The sequence below is a fragment of the Equus asinus genome, chromosome 27, assembly GCF_041296235.1.
Source record: "Equus asinus isolate D_3611 breed Donkey chromosome 27, EquAss-T2T_v2, whole genome shotgun sequence".
Taxonomy (NCBI): Eukaryota; Metazoa; Chordata; class Mammalia; order Perissodactyla; family Equidae; genus Equus; species Equus asinus.
The window spans coordinates 38835221-38855374 of record NC_091816.1 but is presented as its reverse complement, the minus strand read 5'-3'; the positions used below and the strand labels follow the sequence as shown (position 1 = coordinate 38855374).

The following is a 20154-nucleotide window of genomic DNA, read 5'->3' as shown; positions in this document are numbered from 1 at the left end:
ATGGATTTTCTTAATTTCCTTTTTAATATCTCATTGTTAGTGCATAGAAAAGCAACTCATGTTTATATGTTGATTTTGTATGCTGCAACTTTCCTGAATTTATTAGCTCCTTTTTTTTTTTTTTTGGTAGAATCTTTAGGGTTTTCTACATGTAAGATCATGCCACCTGAAAACAGATCATTTTACTACTTCTTGTCCAATTTGGATGCTTTTTCTTTCTTTTTCTTGCCTAAATGATCTGGTTAGGACTTCCAGTACTATGTCGGATGGAAGTGGTGAGAGTGGGCATCCTTGTGTTGTTCCTGATCTTAGAGGAAGAGCTTCTGGTCTTTCATTCTTGATTGTGGTGTTCGCTGTGGGATTTTGTGCATGGCCTTTAGCATGTTGAGGCAACTTCCTTCTATTCCAAGTACTTCTGTCATGAAGGGGTGTTGAATTTTGTCAAATGCGTTTTCTGCATCAATTGAAATTATGTGTTTTTTCCTTCCTTCTGTTAATGTGGTGTGTTAAATTTATCAAATGATGGATATCACCCCTTATTGAAAGTGGAGTATTGGAGTCTCCTATTATAGTAGAGCTGTCTATTTCTTCCTTCACTGTTCGGTTCATATATGTTTACAATATCTTCCTGATTAATTCTCAACTTTTAAAAATTTAAAAACATGAAGATGATGAAATTATAGGATGTCTTGGATTTACTTTAACATAATTCACTCCGTTAGGGGTGGTGAGTCACTATAGACAGAAGAAGATTGGCTGGGAGAGTTGGTGATGGCTGAGGCTGGAAGGACGGGGCACCGGCGTTCACACTGGCATTCAGCAAGCCACTTCTGTCAGGAGCCAGGGCTTCACGGTTGCTGGCTTTTTGGGGCACATACTCCTTGAGCCACTCAACTCCATCATCGTAGTGCGCAGCAGCCACAGACAGTCCTTCTGTGAGTGAGTGTGGTGTGTTCCAGTCAAACTTTATGGACACAGAAATTTGAATTTCATATACTTTTCACGTGTCAGACATATTATCCCTTTAAATGTTTCACCATTTAAAAATGTAACAGCCATTCCTAACTTGCGGATCATGAAATACAGGGGTGGCCACACTCAGCCACTGGGCTCTAGTTTGCCAACCCATTATTTATACTTTTGTCTCTTCTATTGTACATGTTTGACATTTTCCATTTAAAAAGTTAGATAATTTGACTTTTTTTATATTTGTTACCCTGTTTTTTCATTGCAAAAGTAATCTATATTCATTGTTAAAAGTTTTCTTAAAAAGCCAATACACACAAAATTTAAAATGCTACCCCTAATTGTACTTTGAGGTAATTATTCATATTTGGATACCTTTGCAGTACTTTACCTCATATTACTTTTTGAAGACACATAGGCTCCCAAATATAAAGTGGTCGCGCAGGGGAACCACCGGTCCCCAGGGACACTGGTTTCTCACAGCTTCCACATGTTGAGCTTTGAAGAGCTCTTACAGAACAAGCATTCTTGCATCTCCTGCTACTTTCTGTTCCAGTTCAGAAGTTTCCAGAGAGAGGAGAGTTCTGAAACCCGAGTCTCTAAAGAAGAGAAAAGCACTTCTCAGAAAGAAAACGCCAAGTGAATGGTGTTTCCCACCACCTCCCCCTTGCAGATTTGTTCAGCGACCCTGACGACGCGGGCCCCGGGCGCACGGCCGCTGCCACCGCACAGATAACGCCTGTCCCTCGGCGCTGCGCCCGCTGACGTAACTCAGGCGTCATAGATTAGGTTTCGCCGCGATTTTCCCCGTTTTCTGCTCATTTCACAGAGCGCGGGCTGCGTTCCTGGAGCTGCCGCTGGCCGCAGAAGCGCCCCCTCCCCTCCCCTCCCCTGCCCTCCCCCGGGAGACTGAGCGTGAGCGGCCGGCTCCGCAGGCGGGCGCACCCTCCGGGGCGGGGCGCGAGTCGCCCGAGTCTCGAGGCGGCCGAGCCCGCCCGTCGGTTCTCGCCCAGGCCTGAGCCCCGCCCCTTCGCGGCCTCCGTCCGCCGTCGAGCGCGGCCGCCGCGGCGGGAAGCGTGGGGCCCGGCGTCTCCTCCTCCCTCCGGCGCCTCGTCCCGGCCGCCTGGCTCAGGGCCCCGCGGGGCGGGCGGCGCTCGCGGGACGGAGCCCAGGACGCGTGGACCTCCCCGCGTCCGACACGTCGTGGCCGCGACGTGAAGCCGGGCGGGAAGGGGCGGGAGGCGCCGCGGAGGCACGAGCCGCCTGTCCTCTTGCCGGAGCCTCCCGCCGCTCTGGGGCGCGCTGCTCGGCCCTGGTGTCCGGCCTGAAGCAGCCGGGGTGGCTGTGCGGGGACCCGAGGTGGTCTGGGGAGGGAGGGAGGGAGCTGCGGATTCGGTCCGACTGGAGGGGACAGCGATTCGCTGGGGACGAGGGGCTCAGGCCCGCCCTGCACGCGGCCCCCACCGGTCGCTGACGCCGTCACTTGACAGCGCCTGGGACCCGGGACCACGTCCGCGGGCAGGGGTGAGGTGTCCCTGGAGGACGCAGACCCGCCTGCAGTCTGTCCCCTGGCCCGGTCCTGAGCGTTCGGCGGGGCGCCCGCCGCCCTCGGAGCGGGGCCCGGACACGCCCAGACGGCGGCCTGCCCGATGGACGGGCTTTGGAGGGAGTGGGGGAGACGGCCTTTCCTGCCGGCGGACCTTGGGTTGCGACCTTGCGGACAGTCTTTCCGCTGCTGCGCGCATCGCCTGCGGTGGTCCCTTCCGTCCCATCAGGCGAAGACGCCCGAGGGCAAGTCTCGGGGAAGCTTCCTTCTTCCCTTAGTGACAGCCGGCGGTTTTCGGGACGCGGCCTGCGCAGGGCAGCGGGTCGGCAGGGCTGACAACCTGCACAAAGCGCCATGGCAGTGAGTGGCTGGGCTCTGAGGACCAGCCGTCAGCCTGCCCACCCGACAAGGGGTCAGCCCGCGCTGCTCCTTTCATTCCCAGTGAAAGGGATGAAATCGGAAAACACTAAGATACAAGCAACTGCCGCTACTCAAGTTTCAGGAAAACACTGTGTCGTGCTTTTGGGAGAGGAAGACAGCTGTGCGCTGCCCGTTCCTGCGGGGGTCCAGTAGGCTGCGAAGCGGCACGAGCTGCAGACGGGAGAGAGCCTGCAGCCCACTCAGCAGTGGGCAAAGACCCCTCCGTCCCCCACAGCTTAGGACCCACGTTCCCGACGACGAGGTCAGCGGAGCCTGGGCCGCTGTCAGAGAGCACGAGGTCTGTGGTCACTGCAGTTCTGGGAGCTAAGTGCTGTCACCACCCCCATTCTGCATGGAGAAACGGTCTCTTGGTGACGATGCACAAGGCCACATGGTGCTAAGTCGTGGGACTGGGCCTCAAACCCAGGGAAGCGACTCCACGGCCTATGACCCCCAACCCTATGACCCCCCAACCCGTGACCTCCTGCCTGCTAATTAGCAGACTGCATGCTGATGACCCTGGGATTCAGTCAGAGCTCCAACCCCCATGGGATGGTGTTAGGAGGTGGGGCCTGTGGGAGGTGAGTAGGGTTAGATGAGGGCGGCCCCCACAATGGGATTCTGGACATTCTGAGAGGCGGAGACCAGAGCCCCTCCGTCCACCACGTGAGGACGGACACAGTGAGAAGGCTGCTGTCTGAGAGTCAGAAAGCAGGCCCTCCCTGGGAACGGAATCTTCCTGCCCCCAGGATGCGAGAAATAAAGGTCTGTTGTTTAAGTCTCCATCTGTGGTGTGTGTTTGTTACGTGGCTGGAGCTGAGCCCGCCCAGCACAGGCAGGAGCAGCAGCTCTCAGGCTCTGCAGACTCCAGAGTCGCCCGCCCCCCATCGCCAGAGCTCGAATCTCCTCCAGCTCTGGAGCCTTCATCCCACCTCCAGCACAGACCCCTTGCAGGCCTTCCCTGGGGAGGATGCGGCAGGGGAGCAAAGACATCTGTGTTCAAACCTTAGAGGCATAATGAAAAGAAAACAAGTTGTTATGGGAGCATAGCGTCGAAGTCCAGATTGTAAGGGAAGATGACTCCATGGAAGGGATGTTAGGCTGACCCCTAAAGCGTGAGAGAAGGGGTTACAGCATTAGTGATGAGGTGAGGAGATCGACTACACTGCTGTGGAAACTTCCAGGGCCCAGGGACTGTCCCTCAGCACAGGTTCTCTGGCTTTAGAGGTGGGTCCCCAGTGGGTCATCACTCGGCCAAGGATGCGAGGGGCCTGTGCGCACGGGGTATCTAGGAGACCCGCTGCGCCACGGCACACGGGAGACCCATCCCCCTGTCCCAGGGACTCCTCCGAAGGAGCTGAGCCCCAGAAGAGCAGAGCGACCCACTGCCAGCACCCTTCCTGCCCTGACCTCAGCCAGGAATGTGGCCACCCTCCTATAGGACCCTGTGCCATCTACACCAGGCACAGCTGTGCCTCTGCCTTTCTGGCAGCTCCCAGGCACGCAAGGCAGTGGCACCTTCACCCTGCCCCCTAACAGAAGTCAGCCGGATTAATCCTAACGCCAAGGAGGGGCGGGCAGCACTGGCCGCCCCGTCGCACCTGCATTAGGTTCCTCGCGCTGAAGTGTCTGAAGTGTGCAGGAGTTACTCAGTGCTCTCCATCTGCCATTCGGTTACAGTCACTCAGGATGAAGTTATGAGAGGAAACCAAGAGTGTCAGTATCTCACAGCTTCATTTTCTCCTCACGCCCCTCGGAGAAGACCCCACTTGATAGATGGGGACGTGGAGCTCAGCAAGGCCTGGTGCTGGGCTGTGACAGTCATTCACACCACAGTGAGCACCATGCGTTCAACCCTCACTGCGCTCTCACATCCACGACTGCAGAGTTGCGGAATTTCAGGACACTGGGCCACGAGAAGAATCACTTCTCACCACAGTTTACATCTGCTGGGTTGACACACACACATCCCAAATCACACCCCAGTCAGAAACTCTGCACACGAGGCAACAAGTGACACTGGAAAGAGTGGGCAGGCTCTGGGTCCCCAGGGACCCATGATGGAGCTGGGCGGGACCACTTGGGGTGCGTTACTCCCTCACGTCCATCACGCTAAAATTATTTTCACTATTTTCCTACCAAAAAGAAAACAGCAGCTGCGAGCTTCCTTGGTTAGGCATTTAGCACTGTTTGACCACCTTTGGACTATTCTGAACATTAAAAAACGAAAGTTTGGGGCCGGCCCTGGGGCCAAGTGATTAAGTTTGGGTGCTCCGCTTTGGAAGCCCAGGGTTTTGCCGGTTCAGATCCCAGGCGCAGACATGGAACTGCTCATCAAGCCATGCTGAGGCAGTGTCCCACATGCCACAACCAGAAGGACCTACAACTAGAATGTACAACTATGTGTACTGGGGGCTTTGGGGAAAAGGGAAAAAGAAACAAACAAGATTGGCAACAGATGTTAGCTCAGGTGCAAATCAAAAAAAAAAAGGCTTATTGTGGTACAGTTGACTTAGAATAAACTGCACATATTTAAAAAAAAACACAAAAGTTTATCACCAAGTTAGAAAAATTGCCTCAGCCACTCTTTAAAGCTTAGAGAGTGTCCTGTCTGTTGGTCTTCGGTTCAGTCAATCAGTATCAATTGAGGAATAACCATAAAAACCAGAAAGTGGGTAAATGGCTACAAGTAAATTGTGAGAGGGAGACTGTTGCCTATGACAACAGCCAGAAATAACTATGACGTCAGTGACGCAAGTCCAGGAGTGAGAAGACTGGGGTCTGAACCGTCAGGCAGAACCCCAACACCCCGAGGCAGGCTTTGGGTCGCTCAGGAAAGGGAGGGTGTGTGCGCGTGGGACGGAGGGGCGGTGGCTGGAGGAGCAGCACTGCGGGGAGGTGGGACGGTTGCGGGAGGAGAGGCCTCTATCACCAAGAGGGGAGGGTGAGCCCAAGGCACACTCGACCCTGACCAGCGCGCAGTACTGGGTATTCACAGACAAACAGCATCACAAGGCGGTTCCAACATGCAAAAGATATGTCTTGAAAACTTAGGTTGAAATTGGTCATTTATTTATGAAAAAGTCTACATGTGTTGTTTGCATTTTAAAATGAGGTTTAAAGTGTCAAGAAAAGTGCCATTCGCTGTAAGTGATTAAAGTCATCGTAAGCATTCACCTTTAAGTAGATGCCAGTAATCATGCAAACTAATAATGAAAGCAGATACAAATGATCCTTTTTTTAAAAAAAAACCCTCAGCATTAAGGATGAATTCCACCTTCTTTGAAGCCAATCACTTTCGTATTAAACAAATTTTATTAAACAGAAGGAGCACAGATAACTTGCTTTTCACACAGTGAAGTTGTGTGTCTACAGAATTCAACAAAAACTCCAAAATCAAAACCACATTCTCTCATTAACCTGTGATCAAAACAAAGTCGCTTTGGTAAGTTTTATCAAGAAAAAATAGTTTTCTCCCAAAGCACATCAATAAATATATTAAAAATCACAAACATTTATTTTCATTTAATCAGATACAGCAGAAGAAAAAATCCATTTTTACATTAATCTTTGTAGATAAGAAAAATGTGATTTATAGTGCATATCCCAATCCCATTCTGGCTTTGTCTTCAGATTTTGAGAAACAATATTAAGAACTCTTTTGCCAGCTGTGCATCACGAATATATTACCCGAGTTACAGGCACTTAGCATTACAACCTCCAGGGGGAGCAAGCTGCAGCCAGGCACAGACCACCCCCACCAGTCTCAGCCGCAGCGTGTGCCTCCTGCACCTCATGACCCCATCAGCCAGACAGAGCTACATCGGCCCCCGCTTTAACATCCACGGGCGCATCATGGTGCGGGGCATGTTTGTGTGATCAACTTTACCTGAGGAAACGAGATCTTCCAACTCAGCTATTAGACTAAAAATTATAAAGTTTCCTCTGTATTACGAAACAAAGAAAATCTCCACCATTTCAGGGTTCTAACACAAACTAGATTTTTATTTTAACACCACTTAAAACATGTCCCCCCTTCACGGCTCAGTCAAGTAAATTCCTTGTTCTATTAAAAGAAAAAGATATATTGGATAGCGAGATGATAGAGATAGATGATTGACTGGCAGATGACAGGCACTGTCACCCATCGGATGTCCTGTGCTCAGGCGTACTTGGACGTCCCACAGGAGTGTTAAATGAACGTCTGCTCACGGGAACAGCACAGAAGTGCACGCTGAACAATTCGAGGACAGTGTTGTTTACTAGAGGAATGCACACAGAATTGGAGGGTTTTGTCTTTAACCAACAAAAACCCTGCACCTTTCCTTTCAAACCACCGCTCCCTACGATACAAGCACCTGCAGGTAAGCGCTGTGCTGCCGAGGAGCCCATGCCTGGCAGACCTGATGCAGGGGTGGCTTTGTAAGGACAGAAGCAAGTCTAGAGGCAGAGGAAGTGAGCCAGCTCAGCGGTGCTCTCCGTCAGCCACGGCAGCTTCGTGGGCTCTCACAGCAGTCACAGGAAGCATCTCATTGTGAAAAAACAAAAACCTGGGTATTACAGGAAAAAGGCACTTCCAGTATTTTATATACAGTTTTAACTCCATAGTGAGCAAGTTAATATTTTCTAAACCAAATTGAAAGTATCAAGGTACTAAAATTGATCCACGCTTATTACAGCATTCTTTTAATCTGCAATCAAAAAATGAGAACTAATTTTTAAAAGAAAATAAAGATCAGTATTTAAAAATTCAGAGAAGTAAAAATAAAACCTCCAAATAAGAACCACCATCACCATCCTCCCTGGCAAGAGATGAAGATGCGTTTGCAGACAGTGGCACTGCATGCTTGACCACATATTGCCTTTGCTTTTCCAGTATGTAATTTTTTCGCATATTTTTAAATTCAATATGAAAAAAAGTTTAATTTGCCAGGTTAAACACAATTCAACATAACCTTTGGAAGATTCATTTTACACCTGGATTGGAAGTTTCTGGCAACAGAGAATTGCACAGCTGCTACATTCTTGTGTGTCACAGACTACATATATGCTACATGCAAGAGGAGGGTGTCATGTTATGAAACAAAGAACTGTGACCGAGGATGGCATGAAATTGACTTTGTGGCAAACTGCAAATCATTACTGGTATCTCATGGGACAGCAGCACAAGTTCAAATCTCCAGTTTCAGCCACACGTGGACTCTAGGAAGTGGACATTTCTACAATAAGGCAATCAGTGTGCAACCCCCATATACATCCACTGAGGAGCCACAGCGTGTTGGGGGATTTCCTAACTCGACACGTGAAGAAAGTCCAAACATGAACTATGGGCAGAGTGGATGCTCTACTCAAAGAATTTTAACATGGGAAAGACTAAACAACTTGATATACTAATAAAAAAACATGATACGCCAAGCGCCAAGAATCTGAATTAAATGAGATACAAAGGTGCAGTATTAGGCAAATTTTGGTTTGAAATGCTTGGGAACTGTGGGCTTCCGTCACCAGTGTCTCCTCTGACGCCGTCACTCCAGCTCTTCCCAGTGATCTGTCAGGTGGCCCTTGCTCTGCCGTCTGATACTGACCAGCTTCCCCGCTGACCTGAGGCTCCAGCGGGAGCTGTTTCCTGAGCTGGCCAAGCTGGTGTACTTGGTGGAGCCCTTGGGGTCCTCCTCCCAGCCTGGACGTGACGCATGGTCATTCAAGGCGTCATTCGAATCAGCTGCCACATCTTCAAGAGCAAGTTTTGGAGGCTCCCAACCTTCAATCTCATCTGGTTTCTTCGACTGTATGTTCTGTTTTAAAGCCAAATTATCCCAAAATCCAGATTTCTTCTCTGTCTTCAACTCTTCTTTTAATCGTAAATTAGTTCTGTAGGAGATGAAAGAGTTAAGTGTTGGTGATCCAATGATCTTAGGGCCTCAAATTGTGTTCATTTTATAAATATAAGGTTCCTTTTCTAAAAAAGTTTAAATTGTTCAGGAAGTACACATAATACAAATCTATGTGTAAAATTTTAAACATTAAAATTAATAAGGAAAAACTAGTCACTATATGTTATTAATGAAACTTATGAAGGCCATATTTGAAGATACCACACTAGGCAATACACGAGCAAAGAACTAGTTCTCAGACGGGAAGATACTAAAGGCAATATGAGAGTATCTGAGCAGCCGAAATAAAAACACAGGGTCCAGACCCAGGACTGGGGGGGTCCTTCCATTTATCAAATCGGATTTCAACATGGTTATTCACATACACACTAGTCTCAAGCATTTAGTAGGTTAAGTTGCTGAACAAAAACTAAGAATTCAGAACACTGTCTACCATAGGGAAGAATGGCCGAGTGGTGGTGGAGACAGCTCACAGGGTACTCAGGGCCACAGGTCCCGCAGCCTGACTGCTGAGAGCATCCCCAGGACATGGTGTTAAAGCACCAGTGTCCAGGCCCTACCCCTAGAGGGTCTCATTTAATTAGACTGAGGGGCCAGGACACAGGCATTTCTTCAGGGCCCTCCAGGAGACGGTGATGTATTAGCCGCCACGCTGACAGTCACGAGGACCGACTTCCATGGTCCTCACAGAGAGGAGGCAGTGCAGTGCAGTCAGGGCCACGTGGCCAGAGGCGGCCTCACAGCGCCAGTGGGTGCAGAGCAGTGCTGCCCAGGCAGCCGCGGTCCTCAGACAAGCACAGGGTTTACTGTTAGACTTGCCAAGATCACCCTCTAATCAAAAAACATGCCACTGGCAATACGATCAGGTTGTCACTGAATCTATATTTTCATCTTTAAGCACACTTTTTAAAATCTCCAAGTATTTATTATAAACTAGCAGCAATATGTCAGTTTAAACATATTCATTTCCATAAAACTTTTTGCAGTTTATGCATCCATTTCATTTTTAAACCTTTTTTCTTGGTTTTCTGAAACTACTAAACACCTCAAGCATGGCTACAGGCTGCTCTAAGGCTAAGTTCAGTTCACAGTCTAAGTTCGAGAGCTGGTCTGAGAAACTTTCTTTCCACTTTTCCATAACCTTTCAAAGTGCTTAGACTTAACCTCATGACGTTGTACCAAGAGTACGTTTTATTTTCTTTCTTTTTGTCTCTAGAACATCGAAATCTGTATAACTCATTTTTCTTTACTCACAAGGGGAAAGGAAACCCTAACTGTCACATCACGCTGCCCTGTTAGCTATCCATCTGCCACTCAGGAGGGAGGGACAGAGGGACAGACAGGGACAGAGGGAGGGACAGAGCAATTCCGCGAGCCCCACAGCAGCGGCCCTGTGACTCACCCTTTAGACCTGGGAGACTCACAGCTCTCCAGCAGACGCTGTTCATCGTCTTTATTGAACAGAGAGGTCACTTCTTTCCAGCCTCGGAAACTTGCTCCCTGAACCTGATAAGGTAAGAAAAAGATGAGCTCTGACGTAGTAAATAGAAGTCGCAGTGCGGTAACTCGGTACGCATGGAGCTGAAACGCAGGAGAGGCAGCACAGACTCCCTTACCTTGTGTGTCTGCACACATCTCAGTTCCCACCAGCTGCAGGCAATCGGGCGTCCGGGACCACAGTCCCATCAGCTGTCCATGCTGTTCACGACACTCACCCACATTTAGTAACAGACCAACCAATAATCACATGCTACCCAAGCCAGCCTGGGATGACGAAGCTGCCCACACAAGCAGGACTGGGGTCTCTCCAGGCTCAGGAGAGTTAGACTTTGGAGAAGAAATAACGCATTTTGTTGGTTCTAGACAAATGATTTTGTCTTAGCTGTTTCATTTCTGAAATAAGGATGCATCTTATAATTAATGCCTGGCATCTTAGATTCAAAGAACTACATTAATAAGAAGGAAGGAATGGAGAAAAAGGAGCTAACATTTCCTGGAAGTCCTGTGTGTCAAGTGCCTTTCACATGAGCTAACTTAACACACCCTAGAGCCCATAATCCCATGGCTAGTGCTCCTTTCTGTTCTTTTGGGGAAGGAGAGAGGGGCGTGGAGGAGGGTATCTCCCATGGGGCAGACCTAGCTTTAAAATACCTTGAAATGTTAAAAACGCAATATAAAAATAAAGCGACTGAATATTGAACTGCACGATCGCAGTGATGGGAAACACCATTAGAACAGAAAATAAATGCACCTCATTAACCTGACGAGGTCGCCCAACGACCACGGTGGCCCTGTGATCGAGGACCCACTGCTGTGGGCAGCCCAGTGCCAGGCGGGGAGTCCTAGAAAACTAACCAGGAAACCCTGCAGTTCCGCCTTTGACTTCCATCAGGCCAGGATCCCTGACTCCCCTCTGGGCAGAGGTCCCAAGTCCTTAGAGAGAAGGGGCACACAGACAGCTCCCAGTTAGAAAGATGTGCGTGCCCATGAACAAGGGACTGAGAAACGAGAGCAGCTGTTGGGCCCACTCCAAAAGAAATCATAAGGTCAGAAAGAAGGGGGGGGGGGGGATCGGTTTACCACCTCACATGCTATACAAAAATCCACAACCACAAGAGCTACCGTAATGGCTGTGGAATGCTCGTGTGCATGCTGGGTAAAGGACCGGAACTTTGTCCTCTCCAGGGCTCCAGCACATGAGGGCGCTCCTGCAGGAGGCAATGGTCAGCCAACAACAGAGATCCTGTTCAGAAGCCCAAACTTGTTAAGAACATAATACTCGATTTGACCTGGCAGACCCAGAAGGAGTCAGTGGAAGGAGCGTGTGCAGGTGCTCTGTGCCAAGCGCGCCCTGTCAGGACCCCACCCGCTGCACACTCAATCGGAACCAGCACGGGACGGAGGCTGTGCTGTTACGAGAGAGGGGACTGCAGCTCGAAGACCTCGAGGAACTTGACCGAAGCAAAGTGCCAGAAAGCATGAAGCCAGCCTGAAGCCACGTCTCACTCGGAGCTCCTGCGCTGACCCCGCTACTTACAGTGAGCTCCCTACAAGAGCTAGACCCGCCCCGTCCACATCAGTGGGTACAGACCTGTCCTACAGCTGGTCACCTAGGTCTCTTTCTCCAGCGACAGTGGTGGCACCAGTTCCAACGTCACTCACTCCACACCCCTCAGTGCACTGAAGGCAGTGCCCCTACAATTCCATTTCTGATATCATAATGAAAACTGATAGGAAAGTGGAATTACTGAAATTTAACATGACCTAGTGTTTCCACGGAAATCATCAGGAAGAAGATGCAAAAAATAGTCTCTAGTTAACAAACTTCAAACAGATGTCCTAGAAGAGGAAAAACCAACAAGTAAAAGGAAAGTGAGAGAGAAACTTCCCAGAGATGCAGCAACAGTGAAGGTGCGTGTCGAACGGCTAAACGGTCTTACTCAGATCCAGAAATTCACATGTAGCCATGAGAGGGGGAATGAAACTGGGCTCAGCTGCAGAAGATAAGCAGAAACGACGGGGGTAAAATGAGCAGGTTAGCGAGGGCTAACAGGAAGCCTGGGGGCAGTCTTCGCAGCCCCAAGGAGTCGATGGCAAATTAGAGGCTGATTAAGTGTCTAGTCACTAATTAGTGATTAGTGTCTAACTTTTTATGAAATGAAACAGATAGAAATCAACATTTGCAGACTATTCATTTAGAGAACACAGCTGTGCTCCATGGCCTGGGGGTCAGCCTGGAGTCGCTGGATGTACAAGTGAAGGTGAACACTTGAAAACGGGGCGTCAGTGCGAGGGACACGACCAAGAAGGTGGAGGACTTGAGACGACGTCACAGGAGAAATGAGCAGAACTGAGACCCATCATCGTTGGCCCTCGCAGACAGACAGACACTGCACCACGGCCCTGGTGTTCTTCCTCAGCCTTCAGGAGCCTCAGCTACAGCTGTCGCAAGAGGTGTGGATAGCATCAAGGTTCTACGGATCCAGCCCTTTTCAGAAAGGATGGACCACCCACCCCCAGAGTCCTCAAGGATCCCAGGCTCCGGTGGAAACTGCTGCACACGGCAGGGCGCTCACTCTGCATCCACACTCTTCTGCCACTGTCACTAGACTGAAAGGCTCTGGATGGAAGGAGAGCTCTCAGTTAATTCTCAGGATGGTCTGGGGGAAGAGACAGTGTCTGAATCCAGGTCTCTGCTGCAGGACCTGGAACCGTGGCGGCCGAGAAGGCCTCTGATGTTTTCAACAGCACTGAAGACGCCGGTGTCACATGGAGCACAGGCTGATGGAATGGCAGATGCAGGTGATTCTAGCCATTTAAAGTATTTCTGGAGAGCAGTCAATCCTGAGACTGTAAGCATGTAAATCCTCTTAACTCTACCAATACACTGAAGATGATTCCGACTCGGGCACACTCCTCGAGCTTCCCATGAACTGAGACACTGCGAGATTCCTCAGATGGAAACAGTCAGGCACATCTAGTCAGGGGTACGCAGATGGCCTCTGTCCTTGCCCCACCGGACCCACAGTGAGATTTGGATATATTCATTCATTCAATAAATGTTATCTAATCTAGCAGACAAGAACTTATTCAAAGCTCAGAAAGTACTGCTGCATTATTCACAATAGCCAAGACATGGAAACAACCTAAGCATTCATTGACAGATGAACGGATGAAGAAAATGTGGTATATAGATACAACGGAGTATCATTCAGCCGTAAAAAACACAGAAATTCTACCATTTGAACAAAACGGATGGCCCTTGAAGGCATTATGCTAAGTGACATAAGTCAGACGGAGAAACACAAATACTCTATGATCTCCCTTATATGTGGAAGCTAAACAAAACAAAACATACAAAAAACACCACTTCATAGAAAAATAGACAGGATTTGTGGTTACCAGAGATGGGGGGTGGGGGAGGAGAATTGGAGGAAGGTAGTCAAAAGGTACAAAGTTCCAGTTAGATAAATAAGTACTGGGTATATAATGTAGAGCAGGGTGACTACAGCTAACACTGCTGTATGACACACAGGAAAGTTAGGAGTGGATCCTGGGCTGGCCCCATGGCTAAGTGGTCAGGTTTGCATGTTCCACTTCAGGGGCCCAGGGGCCCCTGGTTCGGATCCTGGGCATGGACCTGCACACCAATCATCAAGCCATGCTGTGGTGGCATCCCACACAGAAGAACTAGAAGGACTTACAAGTGGGATATACAACTATGTGCTGGGGCTTTGGGGAGGACAAAAAGAAGAAGATTGGCAACAGATGTTAGCTCAGGGCCAATCTTCCTCACCAAAAAAAAGCAGAGAGAGTGGATCCTAAGAGTTCTGATCACAAGGAGAAATTTTTTCTTTTCTTTTTATTGTGTCTAAATGAGATGATGGATGGTTGACTGAACCTACTACGGAAATCATTTCACAATGTATGTAAATCAAACCCTCATGCTGTACACTTAAATTTATACAGTAACGTATATTGATTATTTCTCAATAAAATCAGGGAGAAGAGGAAGCACTGATGCAACCACTCCCCAGCCTGCAGGCCAGAAACTTCACACCATCACTCAGATGGCCCAAATGGTGCAGTAATCTCGGATTTAGGCCACAAAGCCGTGGCAAGTCTGACTCAATATTACACCACAGGCAAATAAAAACACCACCAAAAGAAGCACCTTACCACATTATTTTAAATAATAAACACCTCAACACAAACCACACGCAGCCTTCCCCGAGTTCAGGACGTGAGGCCTAAAGCTGTATAGGAACCCTGGGGTTCACAGGAACAGGCACTGGCTTACAGCATCTCTCCCGTCTCCCCTCTCCCCTCTCCCCTCTCCCCTGCCCTTAAATCCCCCATTTCCTGTTTTTTCTCACCTATAAATGAGATGCAGAACTGCACGCACCCTCTGGGTGGGTGGAGAGACCTGCATGAGGCGAACAGCCCTTTCTCCCTCCACCTTCATGTGGAGGAGCTTCAGGGCCTGTCTCAGACTCAGAACTCTAACAAACCTCAGACCCAACCTCCCAGTGGACACTGGGCACTTCCATTTACATGTGCAGTCGTTACCCCAACTCGCTGCCCCTCAAGAAGGGCAGCTTTCTTCCTGCCTCTCCCGCCCACCAGCTCGCCTCAGCTCCCCTACTTCGGCCAGGCTCTGCGTCTGTAGGTAGCCCCTCCCCTAGACACCACATCCGTGCCCCACTTGTGAATCCACACTTGTGGTTGTGTGGACTCACAACACCAGTGCCACTGCCACACGTCATGCAAGAGTGCTGGAAATACCTGCTAGGTGACCTCAGGGCAAGGCTCCATTCCCCCAACAAGCAGAGGTCCCAGGTCACAGCTGTGACACGGTGCCTGGAGCCATCGGAAAGGAATCAAAGAGAGAACAAGTGAGGAAACCTTTCTTTCTCTGTGACAGATGAGTAATCAGAAAAGGCTGAAGTCACATAAAGTCACATTGATAGCGGTAACTGACGGCATCCACACAGACAAAACAGCAAGGAGTTTTGAGAGGAAACGTCCATACACAACACGGTACCCAGAGGAACCGCCTGCTGCTTGCAGGAGGTGGGGCCATTTCAGCGATGTGACCTGGGTCCCCACTTCAGGTCAGGCACTGACCTACCAGAGCTGTAGTCCTCACAGTGGATTTAATAATCCCAAGAGAAGACATCAATGCCAGACACAGTTCACTGAAGACACATTCAACAAACTGTGCTCTACCTGTAATGTTCCACATTCACATCTGAGCCCCACGCCAAGGCGTCACCCAGAGACAGGAATGGACCTGCCCAACAGGTCCCAGTGACCCAGTCTGACACCAGGGCCCTGCTCCTAACATCAGGGGAGCCACCCTTTACAAATGCCATTCTGAAGGGGCCAGTGAACAGCCTTGCTCACAAGGAAATGAAGGTTCTCCAGAGCTGGGTTAGAATCACAGGCTGTGTTCAATGGAAGCCCTGTTCACGCTGTGGGGGAGGCGAGTTTTCATCTTCAGAGAGCAGAACACCAAGCGGACACATTCTTTACGAAAGACAAGACACAGCCAAACGCCTTCTGGAGACAGGAGCATCAGGGGTCAAAACACTCTATAACTAAGATTAGATTCAGGGAGAAAGGACAGTCAAAAGAATGAAGACAAACGTAATGTGTTATATAACCTCAAGTGGTACCCAAGAAGTTGGGCTAAAGAAACAAGATTGAGTTCCAGCACAGAACAAGGAAGAATTATTTTTCCCTTCTGGCCATACCTCAGTTGTAAAAAGTACTTCATGCACCAAGGGGAAAAAATCTATGAAATCCTAGAAAGAAACTTAACACCAGCCATAATTTACCAGAATTCTTCTTGTTGGAGTGATTTAGTGCAAGCATCTTCTCATGAAATGTGTTCTTGCAAGAGGCCCGACACCCCTCTGGTGGCCAGCACCCAGTCCAGGTGAGCACTTGCGAGCCCACCTGCAGGCCCCCAGCCCTGCAGGTCTAAGATTCTCAGCTCCAAGTGCAAAACACAAGAGAGATGGCGTTCTGGAAAGTGCTTTAAAAACAACTGAGCTTGGGAGAGTTTCTCCAGGGGGAAAGAGGGCCCATGAGGGACACCCAGCTCTCTCAGCACGCCCACTCAAGTCTTGCCCCACAGGGGCTGCAGGGGAATCTTTGGGGCTTGACCACTGGTAAGCAGACTGTGACAGAGAAGGGGGAGGGGCTGCAGTCAGATCTTGGCAGACCACGCCCCTCCCTACCGAGCCTAGGCAGCAATCCCATCCAGCGGCTTTGGTCATCTGCTCTGCAGAGCGAAGAAGCGTGTAGTCTGACCAGGGAACTCAGCAGGGTGCAGGTCTGCCAGATTTGGGTTCTCAAACAAAGAGCCTTGCCAGCCCTGCAGCCTGGTCTGCCCCGACCCAGGCAAGGGATCTGAGTCACAACACTGCCCACTGCTGAGTGCAGCTCCTGGCCCTGCCCGACCAGAAAGCCTGGCCCAAACACCTGGAAGCTGTGAAGCCCAGCGATGCTTGAGCAGAGAGTCTGGCAGACAGAGCAAGGCCAGTGGCACCATTAAGCCAAGGGACGTGGGGTGCAGGCCAGACTGAGTCAAGACCACAAAGAGCCTTGCCATCCTAGGAGCCACTGCTCCTGCTCCACCCAGGCAGGGACACTGATCTGCAGCCCCGCCCATTGAGAATACAGCCTTCAGCCCACCCCACCAGGGAGCCCAGCCAGAGCACACAGGAGGCTGTGGAGCCCACCCGACAGCCCTACTTATAATGGCACTTAAGCAGAGAGCACGGTCCAAGGTTTTCCCTATTTCTGGAGCAAAACTGGTGGCCCTGTCTGGCCAGGGAATTCAGCATGCAATCTTGCCTGATTTGGATCCCCCAACAACAAACCGTGTAGGCTATGGAGTCCATCCTGCTGGCTCGCCAAGGCAGGGAAGCTAATTCAGAGCCCCGCCTGCTGCTGGGTATAGTACCCTGTCCTGACCATCTAGGAAGCATGACCAGAGAACCCAAGCAGCCACAGACCCCATCCCACAGCCATGGTTGGACAGGGAACCAAACCAGCAGTCCTATCCAACTATTCTCAGCCAGTGGCACCCCTATACTGCCAACTTCAGGGCTCAGATAGTGGCCCTGCCAAAGAGCAGACCCTGATAACAAGCCCCAACATGCCCAAGGACATCACCAGCTGACACATCCAGAAACCCAACATGAACTGACTGGTAAAGAACCGTCTCTAACAAAGCAAACCTATAAAGCCTGGATGAGGAGACCACTTACTCAAATGCACAGATATCAATGTAAGGAATCAAGCATCACAAAAAAGCAGATAAACACACCATCAAAGGAAACTAATAAAGTTCCAATAACTGACCCTAAAGAAATGGTTATCTATGAACTGTCACAGAATTCAGAATAATCCCCTTAAAGAAACTCATGAATACACGGAAATTAAACAACACTCCCCTGAACAACCCCAATGGATCAAAGAAGATATTAAATGGGAAATAAAAAAGTATCTTGAGACAAATGAAAATGGCAACACAATATACCAAAACTTATGAGATGCAGCAAAAGCAGTTCTAAGAGGGAAGTTCATACAGAAACAAGAAAGATCTCAAATACATACTGTAACTCTATGCCTCAAGGAACTAGACAAAGAAAAAAATGAGCCCAAAGTTAGCAGAAAGAAGGAAATAATAAAGATTAGAGAAATAAATGAAATAGAGAACAAGGAAACAATAGAAAAGATTTACAAAACTAAGAGTTAGTTCTTTGAAAACATAAAAATCGACAAACCATTAGCTAGACTCACCAAGGCAAAAAGAGAGAGGACCCAAATCAACAAAATTATAAGTGAAAAAGGAGACCCACAACTGATAGCACATAAATACAAAGGATCATAAGAAGCTACCATGAACAACTATGTGCCAACAAACTGGACAACCTAGAAGAAATAGAAAAATTCTTAGAAACATACAACCTACCAAGACTGAATCAAGAATAGGAAATCTGAATAGACCATTTACTAGTAAGTAGACTGATTCAATAATAAATCTCCCAACAAAGAAAAGCCTAGGACCAGAAGGCTTCACTGGTGAATTGTACCAAACATTTAATGAATTAGTGCCAATCCTTCTAAAACTCCCCAAAAAGAACTGAACAGGAGGGAACATTCCCAATCTCATGTTACAAGGCCAGCATTACCCTGACACCAAAGCCAGAAAAGGACACTACAAGAAAAGAACATTACTGGCTAAGATCCCTGATGAAAACAGATGCAAAAATTCCCAGTAAAATACTTGCAAACCAAATTCACCAATACATTAAAAGGATCATTCACCACGATCTAGTGGGATTTATCCCTAAGATGCAAGGATGGTTCAAATACACAAATCAATAAATACGATACATCACATTAATAGAATGAAAGAAAAAAAATCATATCTCAGCAGACACAGAAAAAGCTTTTGACAAAATTTAACATCCATTAATGATAAAAACTCTTAACTAAGAATATACCTCAACATAATAAAGTCATAAATGACAAGCCCATAGCTAATATCATACTCCTCTAAAATCAGAAACAAAATAAGGATGCCCACTTTCATCACTCCTATTCAACATAGTACTGCAAGTCCTAGCCAGAGCAATCAGGCAAGAAAAAGAAAGAAAGAGCAAGAGAACTGGAACGGAAGAAGTGAAATTGTCTCTATTTACAGAACACATGATTTTATATACAGGAAATCCTAAAAACACTCTACCAAAAAATTGTTATATCTAATCAATAAATTCAGTAAAGTTGCAAGGTACAAAATTTAACATTCAAAGTCAATAGCCTTTCTATACATTAACAATGAATTATCTGAAAAAGAAACAAAGAAAGCAATCCCACTTACAATAGCATCAAAAATAATAAAATACTTAGGGATAAATTTAACCAAGGAGCTGAAAGATCTCTACACTGAAAACTACACGACACTGATGAAAAGAAATTGAAGAAGACACAAATAACTGGAAAGGTATCACATGTTCATGGACTGCAAGAATACAGTGAAAATGTCCATACTACCCAAAGCCATCTCTAGATTCAATCCAATCCCTATCAAGATGTCAATGGAATTTTTTACAGAAGTAGAAAAAACAATCCTAAAATTTGAATGAAACCACAAAAGACCCTGAAGAGCCAAAGCAATCCTGAGAAAGAACAACAAAGCAGGAGGCATCATACTTCCTGATTTCAAGCTCTATTATAAAGCTAGATTAATCAAAACAGTATGGCACTGGCATAAAAACAGACACATAGATCAATGGAACAGAACAGAGAGCCCAGAAAAACACTGATGCATATATGGTCAACTAGTATTTGACAAGAGATCCAAGAATATTCAATGGAGAAAAGACAGTCTCTTCAATAAATGGTGCTGGGAAAACTAGACAGCCACATGCAAAAGAATGAAATTGGACCACTATCTTACAAATACACAAAAATTAACTCAAAATGAATTAAAGATTTAAATATAAGACTGGAAACCATAAAACTCTTAGAAGGAAACATAGGAAAAAAGCTTCTTGACATGTGTCTTCGCAATGATTTTTAGGATATGACACCTAAAGCATAAGCAACAAAATAAAAAACAAGTGGGACTACACCAAACTAAAAAGCATCTGCAAAGCAAAAGAAATGATCAACAAAACAAAAAAACCTATGAAATGGGAAAAAATATTTGCAAATCATATATCTGATAAGGGATTAATACCTAAAATATATAAAAGAACTCATACAACTCAATAACAAAACAACAATAATCCAATTTAAAAATGGGCA

The 20154-nt window shown here is 47.8% G+C and overlaps 1 protein-coding gene across 5 annotated transcripts in view; it reads right to left on the bottom strand.

The window, feature by feature from the left end:
* Positions 1–6224: 6224 nt before the first annotated feature.
* The window catches only part of TDRP (testis development related protein), a 54385-nt gene continuing 40455 nt past the window's right edge, over positions 6225–20154 (bottom strand). For all 5 annotated transcript variants that reach the window (XM_070500102.1, XM_070500103.1, XM_044760562.2 and 2 more), the window contains 2 exons: positions 10229–10332; positions 6225–8803 (listed from right to left, as the gene is read on the bottom strand). In XM_070500102.1, coding sequence (XP_070356203.1) covers positions 8458–8803; positions 10229–10332 — 450 coding nt within the window. In that variant the 3' untranslated portion in view covers positions 6225–8457. The remainder of the gene's footprint in view (positions 8804–10228; positions 10333–20154) is intronic.